At 41.4% G+C, this 15,223-nt stretch overlaps 1 protein-coding gene across 3 annotated transcripts; it reads right to left on the bottom strand.

Annotated features, from left to right (window-relative positions):
- Positions 1 to 266: 266 nt before the first annotated feature.
- Positions 267 to 14,658, bottom strand: LOC141807295 (uncharacterized). 3 transcript variants are annotated; one of them, XM_074693196.1, is made up of 10 exons: positions 14,583 to 14,658; positions 7,589 to 13,691; positions 7,397 to 7,496; positions 5,499 to 5,580; positions 5,305 to 5,410; positions 5,080 to 5,211; positions 3,402 to 3,491; positions 1,887 to 2,030; positions 1,608 to 1,792; positions 267 to 1,520 (listed from the first exon to the last, which is right to left on the bottom strand). In XM_074693196.1, exons 2-10 carry the CDS (start codon positions 13,688 to 13,690, stop codon positions 1,352 to 1,354), a joined length of 7,110 nt encoding a protein of 2,369 aa, XP_074549297.1. In that variant the 5' UTR covers position 13,691; positions 14,583 to 14,658; the 3' UTR covers positions 267 to 1,351. The 3 variants fall into 3 exon arrangements, with proteins under 3 accessions (XP_074549297.1, XP_074549298.1, XP_074549299.1); XM_074693197.1 differs by having other exon boundaries at positions 14,530 to 14,637; XM_074693198.1 differs by lacking the exon at positions 14,583 to 14,658 and adding an exon at positions 14,279 to 14,513.
- Between the last annotated feature and the right edge of the window lie 565 nt (positions 14,659 to 15,223).

The raw sequence follows: 15,223 nt of genomic DNA, 5'->3' as shown, positions 1-15,223 counted from the left end.
GCGACCCTTTAAAAAGCAGCAATGTTTCTTGAATTAATCTGCCACCACAGATACCGTTGTTTCCCCTCCTTAGTCACGTCAGGGGTCTCATGGCACAAAGGAAATCTCAGAAAACAGATCAAACATTTTCTATGGGCACGTTTTTGGTCATTATCTCTAACATCAATGGACAAAATGTGGCGTTGGAACCCCGGGGTTAAAGAAAGTAAAACATTCACACTTACCTGCTGCTCTCCAAAGAAAAGACACCATAACTCAATGTTTTGAACTGTTTATTATTTAAATAAATATTTACATAAGAGCTTTGTATAAATCAAAGTTTTTTTCTTACACGACACACCTTTTTCTAAAAGCATAGAGAGGGAAGAAGAAAAAAAATAAAGGGATGTATTACCATGATGCTGTAAATCCGTGTTGTGAGAGGCAGTTTAACCACAGAGCAAATATTCCTATTTGCACTCCTGAAGGCTGAATGACCATCTTTCAGTTACAACCTCACCATGCACATCATCTCTTTAGACATTTTGTTATAGTATGCATAAATCTACATGATAATTTGATATACATTTGATTTGTTTTTACTAAGAAATAGCATGATGATACTCTAGACTAATGCAATAAAAAAGCCATAAAGTATGGCAGGCGAACATAACGACAAATCTTTTAAGTCACACGTTATTCATTCAGGCACAAACAAAGCAATAGACAGCCTTTTTAAAAATAAAAAAGGTCACTCATACAGTTTAGGCTACAATGCCCTGCTAAATGGTGTACAGTATATGGCTCAGCTTGGAAAACAGGCAATGTGATCTAAGAACATTAGAGCACACGATTAATGCCCAAGCTACGGTTCATCTGACCCACATCTCCCCGTGTGACGGCTGAAATGAGTCCGAGCGATGACGTCACCTGGTTAGGATGATTCATTTGAAATGTCAAAACGTAAAATCAAGGGTGGGGAAAAAAAATTCAACCTTAACCGCTGAACAGGTATCATCAGTGTAGATGCTTCAAAGAATTGAAATGCTCTGTTTTCTATTGCTGTCAGGTCATGCACGAAAACTCTACATCTTTAATAAAAGCAATACTTAAAAATGTATAAAGAAAATACTCTTTTCTTTCCAAAATACTATCCAGCGAGGGTTTAAAGGGTGAATTAATGGGTTTTTGTGTGAACAACACCTTGTTGTTTTAATCCTGAGATTTAAACCAATGTTTCCTCTCCAACGAGTATTTTACAGTTTTTATTTTATTTTATACGAATAAAGACTCTGTGTCAGACACTGTGTAGTGATGGCGCGGCTCGTTGGTCAGTGAGTGTCTCAGTTGAATCCAATGTTCCTGGAGACCGTCATACTGCGCCAGTTTTGGGCTGGGTCGAGGGCGTTCCGCTCACAAAGTTATAAACCAAAAACTGAGAAGTGTCGAAGTAATGCGTGGCGAAGAGTTTCCCGTCGGGCGTCGGGTCGGAGAAAGCGATCTCATCTTTGCTCAGGTATGAACCGTAGATGAAGTTGTTTCTGCGTAAGCAAACGTGTTAATTGTTTCTCCTTTTTCTTACAGAGAAAGACATGGGATTACTTTTTTTTTTTCTTAGAAATGCTTACCTGAGGCACTCGAGCAAGCGTGAGGCGATGCCTTGTCGTCTCATCATGCTGACCACCCAGATGCGGCTGATGCCACAGATGGCCGGCTCGGGAGTCGTGGAACAGCACCAAGCTCTCTGACGTTCAAACATCACTTTCTCTCCTTCTGAACCCTCTGGTGCGGGCTCCTCGATCACTCTGTAACCCTGTGAGCAACAAAACATCAGTCCACCCAAAATGATGCAGTTTTTTTATTTGTCTTTGCATTAAAAATTACTAATTCAACCTGCTGTCTCTTACCTCTTGTATATGCTCTGCTATGAGGCATCCACCCACTTTCTTGTCGTTGGAGATAAAGAGGAAAGTCTTGGTTTTAGAGGGACACTTGGTCTCCACCTGCTGGAAGCCGAGGTCATTGTCCACCATCTCTCTGATCTCCTCCACCTGAGACATAAAACAGTTACTCAGTGTTTGCTTCAGTTAAAAAAGTCAATACATGAAACTGTTTACAGCTGTTTGCTGAGTTATTAATGTCACGTGTGTATCAAAGGTTCTGACTGTGTTGCGAGTTCACACAGGAAAATCTTTGTCACATTATCTTTGACCCGATTCATGATTGTGTTTTCCTGAAAAGCTTTAGCAATAGCCAGAAACATGTACTCTTCAACCTAACATAGAGTTTATTTTGTAGATAAAGCAATGGTTTAAAATATATTTTTATCATTCTAAGGCACCCAAAGAAAAATAGCTAAAACACTATCTTTGGTCTTGAAAAGCTTTGCAGCAGATAAGTGATTAAGATCTTTTCACCTTGTTTTCCTTGATCTTTTTGAACTTCTTTTTACAAACCCGTGGTCGATCTTATTTCTTGTTTTTGTGAGGGTACCTTCTTAGCGCTCAGTACTTTGTTGCATTATTTGTCAAGTCTTGCGCTTATTGTTAAATGTTGTTAAAAATGGGCTGACTCATTCACTGCAACCCAAATCTACCTACATGCACAACAAAAAACATGAACCTTCTTTATTTTATATTCCAATACTCTTACTTATTGTGTATCAGGGTGTATTCATACTTGTGGCTTGTTTGCTTTGTTCCAATTCAGGGGCAAAAATGATAAAGTTATTGCGGTTGTCACTTGGTTTGTTTGTGTTCACAAGGCAAAGGTCTCTTGCGGTCCAAAGTTAGGGACATATGCCAAGTGCGATCATTTTTTTTTTCTCATTGGTCAGAAATCATACCCGGAAGGCGGGGAGTTTCCTTATCTGCATTCAGTCAATTATTCATGTTGTTACCTGCTTTCCACAGGGAAGAACAGCCATTAAGCATTAACAACGTGTGTGGCTAATTAGCTTTTATCTGACTCACATACCAGTGTGCTCTATTAGACCAACATATGCAGTTTTTGAGAGTCCAGACCATGCTAAGGCACTTTGATAAGGCACTTCATTTCTTTACTTTTCAGTTCTTAAGCCTTCTCTTCTTCTGCTGCTGCTGTTGATTCTTCTACTCCTTCTTCTTCTACTGTTTTGACTGTACAGTTGTCAACCGAGATCATTACTGCTTGCATTACTACAATATGAGTCAGCCGAGACCACCTATTTTTGGTGATCTCGACCCGCATCTTTTGTCCCGCATCTGAGCGCGATTGCTGTGTTCACATATGCCCAAACAAACCAGGGTTTTGGGGGGAGACTCCTCACTGTTTCAGAACAACTCCCCCAAACAATCCAGGTGTGAATACACCCCTAGAGAGAAGTTTTTTTCTGATTCTGACTGAATACAAAGCAGATGTTACACTCTGTAAACATTCTTTACCTTCTTCAGAGCATATTTAGGATCATCTGGCAGGACAAGAATGATCTTCCCATCAGGAAACTCAGCCAGAATTCTCTCTTTCTTCCATCCCTAGGGGAAAAAAGGACGAAACAGTGTTAGTATCACTCACTAAATACTGACTCTCTGATCATTAACTGGCTGTTGATACTGGTTGGTATAGACATCAGTGGTAAGAGAGATCTCAGAGTCTCTGTAACACAGGACCAGTAGAAACTAGGATCCATCTCCTTGTCACTGGTCCAGGTTATACAAATATTAGATACATATTTCTCCACAAGTTTACAAATTTATGCTCTGGATTTTTTAAACTCCACGAAGAGGAACAGATCCTGAAGATTATTGGTGAAGAGAACAAGTGTTTTTGTCTTATTTTCAGTAAATAATGTCTTCTTAGACTTAATCTAAGCCACATTCATCTGACCAGTCAAGAAACTGTCTTATTATAAGTTATTTAAAGACAAAAATGAGGTCTGAATTGGTTGTAATGGGTTAAAAAAAACATCTGCCAATGGAACAAGAGAAAAGTCAGATGTATTCAGACAATACTCTAGTTTAAAGCAAATTTTTCTTCTTCCATTGGCACAGCTTTTTTGCTCGTTACAAGCAATTCAGTCCCCCCAAACTGACTTAAACAAGACATATTTCTCAACTGATAAGGCTCGTATCAAGTATAAGACAAATTTTACTTGAAATAAGACAAATAAAAACTATAGGATTTCAGTTTTTTACAGTGTGTTCAGCTGTCAGCCAAATATGTGACAACTTGTTATAGAGTTAGACAGGCTTCTGTAAAAGAAAATAAATAAGGTGTTATGAGATAAAAAAAAAATTAACTATGTTCATGTTAATTTACATAATTGTAAGTTTATTTTTTGTATTTATTTTATTATTTGATTTATTTTTGATTGATGTAGTTATGTATTTTTGTCCTCAATACATGTTTGATTGCTGATGTATTTTTTTGGTCCTTTTATTTGTACATTGGCTTTGGCAAAATGTTTAAAAAAAAATCATGCAAATAAAGCTTCTTTTGAATTTGAATCAGAGAAACCTTAACGCAAAGTTTTTGTTAAGGATGCACACATCTGATCCCAGTAGCTGGTATCAAATCAGATACCAACTCCGACGGTACACTCCAATATTTGCAAGTGTAGTTTTCTACTTATCCACTGCTGAGGTTTACAGTTAAATAGTAATTCCAGTGGTCTTGGAGATTTACTCACCACACATTCAATAAGTCTGGGTTTCATCATCATATTCCTTTGGCTACCACTCCTGTAGAATATTTGTTTTTTTCCCCTAACAGGATAATTTGTTGTCATCCAAACAAATGACAGTCTCACACATGGCAATAAACTGCATTACAAATTTGGAATAGCAGCTGTCACAGTGGTTAGGCCCCGTTTAAGAGTCCTCTGTAGTTAGGGGTTGTGCTTATGAATAATTTCATGCAACCAATTTCGGAGCAGATACATGTATCACACTGTTTCTTGCAATTCACACATATTATCCTACAGCTTTCACGAACTCAGTGACATTCAGGTTCTGTTTCTGCACTTGTGTCCCTGGAAAATGCATCTTTGTATCCCCCCGTTGAGCCAATACTATGAGACAGTGACAAACATTAGCTGCGTCATTCAAGGAAACATCCTCTCACCACATATTTGACAGCGCTGATGAACTGGTTGTGGAAGAGTAAATGCTGAGATTCATCTTCAGGGTTGGCAGCGGAGTAAAGCATCCCACACACACTGCAGGCCACCGCTCCGAAATGCTTCTGTCCTGCATCCTTGTGAGATGATGAAAACGACAGATTCCTTTCAAACTCCATTATTTAACTTTATTTATCTATACATCTAGAAATCACAGGTGGTCCACTTACAATGATGGTTTGTGTGCCATCTTTATCTGCCTCCTTTAGTTTCTTCACCTCTCTCTGCAGAGAAGCATCAGAGAGAGGAGTCTCGCTGTCTTTTGGCTTCACCGCTCTGTTGTGACACAAATGCACATCACATTTACTTTAGGTTTCTATTCACACAAGTAAAACACGTCAATGAATGAAGATAACGTTCTTACACTTGAGAAGCCTCAGATGTCTTGTCTGTTTCTGTTTTGACTGTTTCTGTTTTGACTTCAGAAGAAGGATCAACAGCAGCACCTGTCAAGAAAAGGTAGGAGTCTTTAGCACGAGAACAGTTTAGTGCTTAAAGAACATTTAGCCTCATTCTGTCAAGGAATAAAGACACATACTCAGACCTCACGTATAATTGTGAGCTTGTACCTTCATAGCCCAGTTATGTCAATACTACAAATGATTGTATTAGCAGCTGTAAATGTATTCACACATGCACCAAACTTGAGAAATTCCAAAAACTGCAGCATGTGTGAACACATACAACTGAACTTCCTGACAAACTTTTTCCTGTCCGCCCCAAAATTCAACTTGCACAACAATTTAAGGAGAAAATGTGGAAAGTAAAAATCTGAAATTTGCCAGAAAGTGGGTGGGGTTGATGACATCTATAGCATGAGACTTTTGCGTGATGTGTAACCATTTCTACCAACTGTCTACTTACTCATTGATATGCTGAATTAGATACTGCATGTCACACCATTCTGGATATCTTTGGAATATATCTTGGTTTTTTTTTTTAATTGGTAAGTACATGGTTTCTGGTACTCCTGGAGCAACCCTTTAGTGGACACTCAAGGAACTGCAGTTTTTAACACTTCATAATTAAAAAAAAAATGTGTTTGCTACTAGGTTATTCCGCTGTCTGCTACTGTATAACTATGGTAGTGAAAGTTGGGGGCTTCCAAGGGGAACTGCTTCAATGTGGAGGCTCAAAAGGAAGACGCCTTTTATAGAGGGATTATTCGTTTATCAACAACGCGGGATGTGCGCACAACTTGGGTGCAGAAGTAAAATGGTTTGTCAACAGACGTGGGGGGGGGGGTCAACCTACCAAAACCACATTTTTTAACTTAGCATCACTTTAACTGACGGTAAACTGCTCCCAGGTTTGTGAAATAGCAGTGAGTGGATAGAGGAGATCAGCAAGTGGACAGATATTAGGTGGACAGATGTTTTTAAATCTACCCCAGAGAGGAATTTAAACACACAACTGTCACTCGATGCTCATGACTGCGTTATCCGTGGACACTTACCAGACTGTGACAGACCAGGACATTAACATATGTCAATAAATCAGAAACCCTCCCAAACCAAAAAAGAGCACACGGACTGCTGAGTCTGAGACCCGGTTCATGATAAAAGAACCAGAAAATTACATCCAGAGAACTGCACCACATTAGAATATTAATGTTTGTGTATTTCAGGGTTAATAGACTGGTTTATCATTTCATAATATTATGTAATTTTACTTTGGTCATAAAATCTGTTTCTGTTAATCATCATAATCTATAGGTTCACTCATTATTTACTGTCTATATTGAGTCCATGTTCGGTCAGAACCTCAGCCTCAAACCAACTTTTTCATTAAATAAACAAAGTCAAATCTGGATTTTGAGTATCAGCAGTTATTATTGCTGCAGTCAAACCTTGTTAACTGAGGTTGGATAAAGAATTCACATTCAGTTACACACACACACACGTCGCTGGTGTATCAGTGTTAAGTGTGACCCTGTTAACTGATGACTCTCGGGGGCTGAAAGTCACTAGTTAGCATGGTCGCTATTAGCTTAGTATTGTTTCTGAACACAGAACAACTGTACATTTTGATGCTTACAACAGGTTGAATTTAGTGTTTAAAAAACGCTAACTTGTCTGAATGAATGAAGCTTAATGCTGCTTCTGTGGTCAAGATGCCTGCGCAGCTTTATGATGACATAGACTGATAATCCCTCTGTACTCGATTAAACACTTATTTTTAAACATACTTGGGAATATTATACCACATTTTTGCCAGATCTGGTCTGCTAGATGCTGTGACTCAGTCGTATAACAGAATTACCTGTGAGTTTTTCTTCACACTTCTGTGTGCCATTGGACTCTGTGGAATTCACTTCAGTAGGAGCAGAAGTGGGAGCTGATGGAAGCTGCTCTGGTGTTTTCTGTGAACAAAATTAAAAAAGTTACAGTTAACATCTCTATATAATAATACTGTTTAAAACATGTATCACACAAAGCGTTACTTCTGATGTACCTTGCATTTGCTTTCTTCAGATCCTGTTGAATTCAACGGTTTCTCAGAGTCTGTCTTAGAAGCAGCAGCAGACTTTGTTTCAGGTGCAGCCTGATGAGCTGATGAAGCAGTCTGCTTGATCTGGGACGTAACTCCACTACCTGCAGGCTTTGACTGAGGGGAGGCAGAAGCAGCAGGCTTGGACTGACCAGGAGCCAAAGCAACTTTCGGCTGAGGCGTTGTTGAAGGAGGAGACTTGAATTGAGCTTGAGTTGATGGGACGCTTTTTGAAGCAGCTGCAGTGGCTGTGGCCTTCACTTGGGGTGTCATGACAGCAGATTTTGACTGAGGACTTGGGGAGCAGGAGGGCTTTGACTGACCTGAGAGGTGTCCTGATGGTGTGGTCTGAGCTTTGAGTTTTGCCTGATTGGCTAGTTGTGATGTAGCAGAGGGCTTAGCTGTGGGTTGTGACTTCACGTTTGGTTGTGCCAGGTGTGGAGGCCTCGTCTGAGGGCTGGGCTTTGGTGGTAAGGGGTCATCATCCAGTTCAAAGTCCTCAAAGGTGTACTTGGGTCTGGGTTTGTATGGAATGTACTCTACAGGTTTTTGTTTTTGAGCTTTAAGTCCGTTGGGCATTGGAGGAGGTACAGCAGGGAGGGTCCTCTTGGCAGGTGATCTGGTCACTTTCGGAGCCGGCCCTGGAGTTGGGGTTACTTTGGAAGTTTGAGCCTTACTAAGCCTTGTAGATTTTCTTGTTTCAACAACAGGGGTTGCATTTTTAGGGGCCTGAGTTGTGGCAGCATCAGGTTTAGTAGGTTCAGCTTTGGCAGGTTGTGCGTTGGTAGCATCAGTTTTAGAGGTTTCTGCTTGAATGGGTTCAGCTTTACTGGGCTCAACCTTTGGACTATCAACCTTAGGAATTTCTGCCTGGGGTGCTGCAGGTTTGCTCGTGCTGGACGGACTTGGGGGAGATGTTTTAGATGGACTGGCTGCAGGCTGAGGAGCAGTGGTCATAGGAGTCACAGAGAACGAAGACAAGGGTCCTTGCCAGTCCATGTCCGAAAACATCTGATTTGCCTGGTCGGACTTCAGTTTCTTCACTCGTGCCCATGACATTTTCTCTCTCTGCAGTTCAACCTGTCGTAGTCTTTGATATCTTGTCAACTTCTTCTTCTCATGGGCTTTGAGTGGCACAGAAATCTGTGAGATAAAGAAACGTCTCTTTGGAGCCTCTTCAGGAGTCTTAGCCTCAGCTGGAGCAACCGTGGGGACTGGGGCTGCAGATGCCTCCTCTGTGACTGGGGTCACAGGTGGAGAAGAGTTCTCCGGTCCTGCAGGTGGTGCCACGTGAACAGGGTCTACTTCCTGTGTCTTCTCAGGTGGACTTTCTTTCTTGGTGGCCTCACTCTTAGATGCTGCTGCTGCTGCCGCCACCGCCGCAGCTGCTGCTGCTTGCTTCTCTTCCTCGATCCTCTTTAACAGCATGCTGTCTGTGGCGATGTCCTCTGCGATCTCCTGACAAAGTGCCAAGAGATTCATCTGCTGTCTGTTCGCCGGTCTTTTTGCCGCTGCAGCTTTTTGCTCAGCCAGAGCTGCCAGGCGAGCTTTGGTTCTGGCCTGAGTGTTCATTTCTTGTTTCTTGGGTTTCTCTGGCACCACTTCTTTCTCGTCACCATCAGTCTTCAAGTTGGTATCACAATTTTTATCTTTAGTTGTCTCGACCTTTACCTCAGAGGTCTTAGCTGGGGCTATACTGGGTATTTCTTGAATGTCACTATCTTCCTCGTTATCGTCGTCTGCTACGACAATCTCACGACCGATCTCGATATCCTCTAAAAGCTGCACTTCTGGTAGAATCAAATTAGCCTCCGAATTCTCAGACACAAGTGTGTTACAGTCTTCATTTGTGACGTGAGAGTTTGCTGTTTCAACATCCATCATTTCAGCTAACGGTTGCTGACTTTGATCAGAATTTTGAAAATCTTGAACAACTTCAGAAGAAATTTCTGCCCCTTGCTTGGTCTCCTGATCTAAAACCTCGAGAGAACTGGACACAGTTGCACCAGCTGGTTCACACTGAGACACTTCCACTTCAGGGGTGGCAATGGTTTCCTTTGAACCATTCATCCCTCTTTGTTTCTCCTCATCACCATCCAAAGCACTATCTGGATTCACCTGCTCTGTGAGTGAGACAGACAACCCTGATTCTGCAGCTGCTTGAGTGACAATATCGAAGTGAATTTCACTCTCAGGGATCGGTTCCAACATTACAAACTCCTCGGATGTACTATCTGGTATTTCAGCTTCTGCTGTAGCTGTCATCACCGCTACGTCCTCAACCCCTTGAAGTCTAGCGTCCTCCTGCACCTGTTCAGAAACCTCTGCGACACCTACGCCGTCTGGATACCCATTCCTCACACTTTCCTCCACCTCAGCTTCAGACTGGCCATCTGGCGTGCTGATGTCATCGCTCGAGCTGATCGCTGCCACTTGTTTCACATCTACACTTGCTTCCCCCTGCACAAACTGCGCAGAGACACAACTCTCTGGCACGCTCACAGTCTGTTCTTGCATTTCAACTTCCTGGCTGTCGGAGGCACATATTTGTTCGTCAGCAGAGCCCAACTGCTGGTGACTAACTTCCCTGTTTTCTTCATGTGTAGAGGAATCTCCTTCAATCTGCTGTGTCTCAGTGAGCTGTACATCCAGTAACGACATACCATTATGATTCTCCAGTACCGCAGAAATCTCTCTTCCATCGTTACTCTCAGGACTACTAATAGGCTCATACACCACCTGGCTCTCATTGATCTCAATCTCTGGTTGGTCATGTGTCGTTATCTGCTCTTCTGATGCCTGAATTACAACATCAGTGTCGTCTGATTGGTCACAAACAAAAACTAATACTTCATTGCTTACAGTTCCATCTTCATGTCCTTCCTTATGTCTGAATGTCTCTTCAGCCTCGTCTTTGACCTCTTCAATATCGCTCCTTCCTCTTCCGTCTTGTAACGTAGAATCAACACTTTCTACCGATCCACCAATCAGCTCTGAGTTTGGCTCAACGTTTCCAACTCTTGATTTTGCCAGAGCATGTTGATTTTCTTCATTCTCAGCATCTGCAAAAGTGACCGGTTTTGGGATGCCATTGGCAACAGCAACACTGGGTTCCTCGTCTGTTGTAGCCTCATTATTAGAAATCTCCTGCATCATTACTGGGGTTTCCAGAGTAAGGAGAACAGCTGCCACATTATCACATTTGGAGGTGTCTTTCTCAAAACCTGACGTTGCAAAATCTTTTGTACTGAGTTCTTCGACCTTCTGGGTTTGTATTTCCACCGGTGATGTTGGAAGAAGAATCTCCTCTGTTGCCTGTGGATTAATTTCTGTTGGAATCTCAGCACCAATCAAAGATTTTGTGATGACATTTTCTCTGTTTTCTTCACTCTCCATTCCATCACTGATATAATCCTTCTGTACTTCAACGTGGGTCATAAGTTCATGGGCGTCCTCGCTGCTGTGCCTTAGTGTTTCTACTGTCGTTTGACTTTCAGTTGTCAGTCCTGTGATTACCCTGTTTTCATTTTCAGTCTCAGGAGTCTGACCCATGTTTCCTTCATGCACTTTTTCAGATATTTCCATTACATGCTCAGAGGCTTCTTGGTTGATTCGGGTCACCACCTGAGCCTTCTCTGTTGCTGCCGTCTGCACATCCACTTCGACTTCATTCTCTGTTAAATTGACATGTTCTGTTATAACATTCTGATATCTGTTATCATCATGAGTCTGAAGCATCGTGCCTTCTTGAACTTTTTCAGATGTGTCTGTTGCAGGTCCAGCTGCTTCTTGGATCTCTTGGACTGGTGCTTCTATTCTTGGTGCTACATCAGAAGCCTCTGTAGACTGCATGCCCACCTCTATCTGAGCCTCAGCAGCATTAGCGTGAGCCCTGTCTTCATCTTCAGTCCCCTGGCAATTTGAAACTGAAGGTTCCAGCATCTTATCAGACATATCTAATGCTTGTTCACTGACTTGTGAACACTCTGAGCTTTGTACGTCCATCGTGTAGACCACAGATGTCACTGTAGTCACACCCTCAGGTCCACAAGTAGAATCATCATTGCCCACGTCTTCATTTTCGATCACAACATCCTGTTGACTCTGAATTTCCATGGTGTATTCACTGACCTCCTTGTTTTCTACTTCAACTGCGAGCATTTGATTCAAAGACTCTGATGTCCCCATCATCTGTGTTTCTGACACTTTGTCTTCATTTTCTGATGTTTCTGAATCAACCACATGTTCCTGATTGAATTTTGTAGATACCTCCGTGCCCTGTACTATAACATCTTGGCTCTTTTGACTTTCCACTGCAGTGTCTTGATTCAACTGTTTCTGCTGTGATATTTCCGACGCTTGTATTTGTACTTTCTCTTCTTCTACTCTCAAAGTATTTTCAATGACTTCAACAGGTATTTCTGTAGTTTTCTGAGTCAGCCTGTGGTTCTCATGTCTTTGTGCTGAGTCAGACCTCTCTTCTGATGTTATTTTAGTCTCTGTGTTGACATCTAGCTGACCCTCTGAGACTGTGACACAATCAGCAACAACCTCTTTTTCATTCTGCTCTTGGACAGCCTTAAAATCTGGTTGTGGTGTTTCAGAACAGCTTTTAGCTGTCTTTTCAATCACCCCTGGACTCAACTGTTGATCTATTACAGAACGAGGTCCATCAACAGTCTGACTTGATGGGAATTTAGCATCTTTCCTTTCACTAACTTCATGCTTTTCTTCAGACTTTCTGACGAGTCTATTCACGTCACAAGAGTTGGTATTCATGTCTGGCATCTGATCACTTACTCCATCCAGATGCTCAGATTTTGAGTTAAAAGTAACTTGAATTTTGAAACTGAGGTCTGTTTGAGTCATTGGGTCACCAACAGACTCTGATGATGTAATTACATTTTCCTCAGTCTGTTTCTCTGGACTTTTACCTTTGCTCGTTTCATGAGACAAAACTTCTTCTACACCTGCAGAAATACTGGTAGCTTCGATTACTCCCTGCACTTCATGCTCTCTTTTTTGACTTTCACATTTTTTATCCAACATAACCTCCTCAGAAACAGGTTCTACAGTTTCCTTTGTCTCAGTTTCCCCGCTTACATCCGTCTGAGCTGTGTCTGTCTTTTCTTTCCTAGCACCAGAAAACAGCTTTTCTGCAGGAGCCGCATGCATTACACCACCAACTTGACTTTCATTGTAATCCTCAATGTCCTCCTTTTCACTTTCTTTGGCCTCAGATGTGATGCCAGGTGTATCTTTTGTAGTGTTACAGTCAAGTATTTCTCTGCAAGGTGCTGGTGCTTCACAATCTATGAGCTTCTGGTTTTTTAAAGTTTGAACCTCCTCAGGCTTCCTTTCAGCACCACATACACCAATGTCCTTCGATTCTGCTTGTGTGTCATCAATTGCATTTACTTGACCCTCACTTTCAGTAACAGATTCTTTTTGCTCTTCATAAAAAGTTTCACCTGAAGAATCAGAAAATCTCCCATAATTGTGGTCCATCTGAATAGTTCCAGACGGTTCCGTTGGTGACCCTTGGCTTGTGTCCTGTGGGTCAGACAGGGGCTCTTCAGCTTTGCGCTTAGCTTTAACTCGGTTTGAATATTTCCGGATGCAGCGGGCTTTGTCTCCTTCATCCCTCTCTCTAAAAGGGTCAGTCTTACTTTCTTCACTGCTAAACTCATCCTCAGACTCGGTGGAGGCTGTTCGCTTCAGTGGAGCTTTGGAGTTGGCTTTCTGTGAGGCAGCATCTCCACAGGAGGCACTTGTGGCTTTTAGGAGCTTGGCTTTTTTAACAGGTGGATCAGAGACGTTTTTGCTGGAATCCTTCGGAGGGGAGCCCTGTTTAGATGACTTGGCAGGTGTGATTCCTCTTTCTGCCGAGGCAGACCGTTTTATCTTAGTCCGTGGGGTGGCTGTCTTTTCTCCTGTTATGAGGGAGCTATTATTGGGCGCTGGTGTAGTTTTGGATGGCAGAGCCTCGCCATTCCCATCCTCATCCAGCTTCTTCATCTGAGGCTGAGAATCATGAGGAGCTGGTCCTCCTTTTGGGGCTGGCATGCTGTTCAAACACGAAGCAAAAACAGAACAATTATGTCATGAACATTAACACAATACATTTATAGCAGCACCTGTTAAACTAATCTAAGGCCCAACATGGACTTGTACTTCTCTATATACCTGAGCTTTTATGCCTGTATAAACCAGTTTGCACGCTGAGATCCCCTGACAGTGCTCTACTGTTTGTCCCAATGGTGATGGGCTGTTTGGGATCAGTATAGCTTTATATTGTGATTTGATCCCATTTTAGCTTTGATTTGATTTTTTTAAAGTGCTATATAAATAACACTGTAATCACTTTTGATTGAGTGTAACAATTCTTGCAATTTTACTCAATAATAAAGGATTGAGATATGATCTAAAGAGGATGCCTCGAAAGGACAGGTCAAAAACCGTTTATCTGTGGGCATAATAATTAAAAGTACGCAAGATTTGACGTTTATTACTATCAAGAAAACATCTTTTCAGTTAACTTAATTATGAGTTTTTCTCTGACGAGCAACAAGGCTAACGTTTGACAAACAAATTCATATCGCAATTAAAAAGGTGGTGAGCGAGAAACACAATGTACGACCATTTCTTACTCACGTTTTAACCCTTAAGCTGAATTATCGTTCAAAATTTTTGACAGTCGACGGAGTAAAGCCTCGTGAGGAGTGGAGAAATGGTCAGTTAGTTAGCTGAGAGAGGCTACGGTGCTATCTGGATGTCCACAGCGGTAGGAGCTAACGTTAGCAACAGCTAACTCCCAACAAATGATCGAAACAAGACTCGCTGCTCAAGTCAGCAAAATCAGCATCCAGACAGACACAGAGGAGCATGTGAAGAGTAGTTCTTACGGTGCTAAAGTCTGTTGAGAGATAAAGACAAGGTATGCGCCGGGAAAACTCACTTTGATGTTTTCTTTTTCAACAACAGCTGTTTTTTTCCTGTGAATAAAAATTGACTGTACTTCCGGAGGGAAACGGCGGATGTGACGCAGCATCCCTCCGGGCACAAAAAACACTAGAAAATAGTTTTAGAAACACAAAAAACGAGGTTTTCACTCTTCTCAAAACCTGAATATCTCTTTTAAAAGTTAAAATGAGTTTGGACACTTTTTGTGCAAACGAGCTACATTTTAAAAACGTACGTTTTTCTTTTAACGGCTTGTTCTTCAAAGTTGACTTAATAAGCATCGAGGTATTACAACACTTCATTTTCACACAAATGTATCTAAAAATAATATATTTGCTTACATTTATCCAGATATTGAGGAGTTCTAGAGAAATATTTTGATTGAATATCGTGCAATTGTCGTCTTCTTATTGCCTACCTCAGACTATTACATTCCTATTTTATTATTTTACCTTTAGTTGTTTTATTTACCTGTTTTTTTTTTATCGTCTTCGACTTTTATGACTCAGTCTTACCTTATTCTTGTATTTAGAATGTTCAGAATTATCTTTCCTATCATTATACCACTCTGTTTTTATTATTGTCATTTTAGTATAACCATTGCTAGCTATTTCAACTTCTGACTTTAACTGTACA

The sequence above is a fragment of the Halichoeres trimaculatus genome, unplaced genomic scaffold, assembly GCF_033239565.1.
Source record: "Halichoeres trimaculatus isolate MK-OKI-2021-1 unplaced genomic scaffold, fHalTri1.1 fHalTri1_scaffold_18, whole genome shotgun sequence".
Classification (NCBI taxonomy): Eukaryota; Metazoa; Chordata; class Actinopteri; order Labriformes; family Labridae; genus Halichoeres; species Halichoeres trimaculatus.
Note: the sequence above shows the minus strand (reverse complement) of the source record. Positions and strands in the feature narration are given on the sequence as shown.

Coding starts and splice junctions, on each gene's coding strand:
- LOC141807295 (XM_074693196.1), bottom strand. CDS start 13,690: ATGCCAGCCCCAAAAGGAGGACCAGCTCCTCATGATTCTCAGCCTCAG. Junction 5,411..5,498: donor ACATCTGAGGCTTCTCAAGT/GTAAGAACGTTA, acceptor GTGTCACAACAG/AGCGGTGAAGCCAAAAGACA. Junction 1,793..1,886: donor TAGCAGAGCATATACAAGAG/GTAAGAGACAGC, acceptor TGTTGCTCACAG/GGTTACAGAGTGATCGAGGA.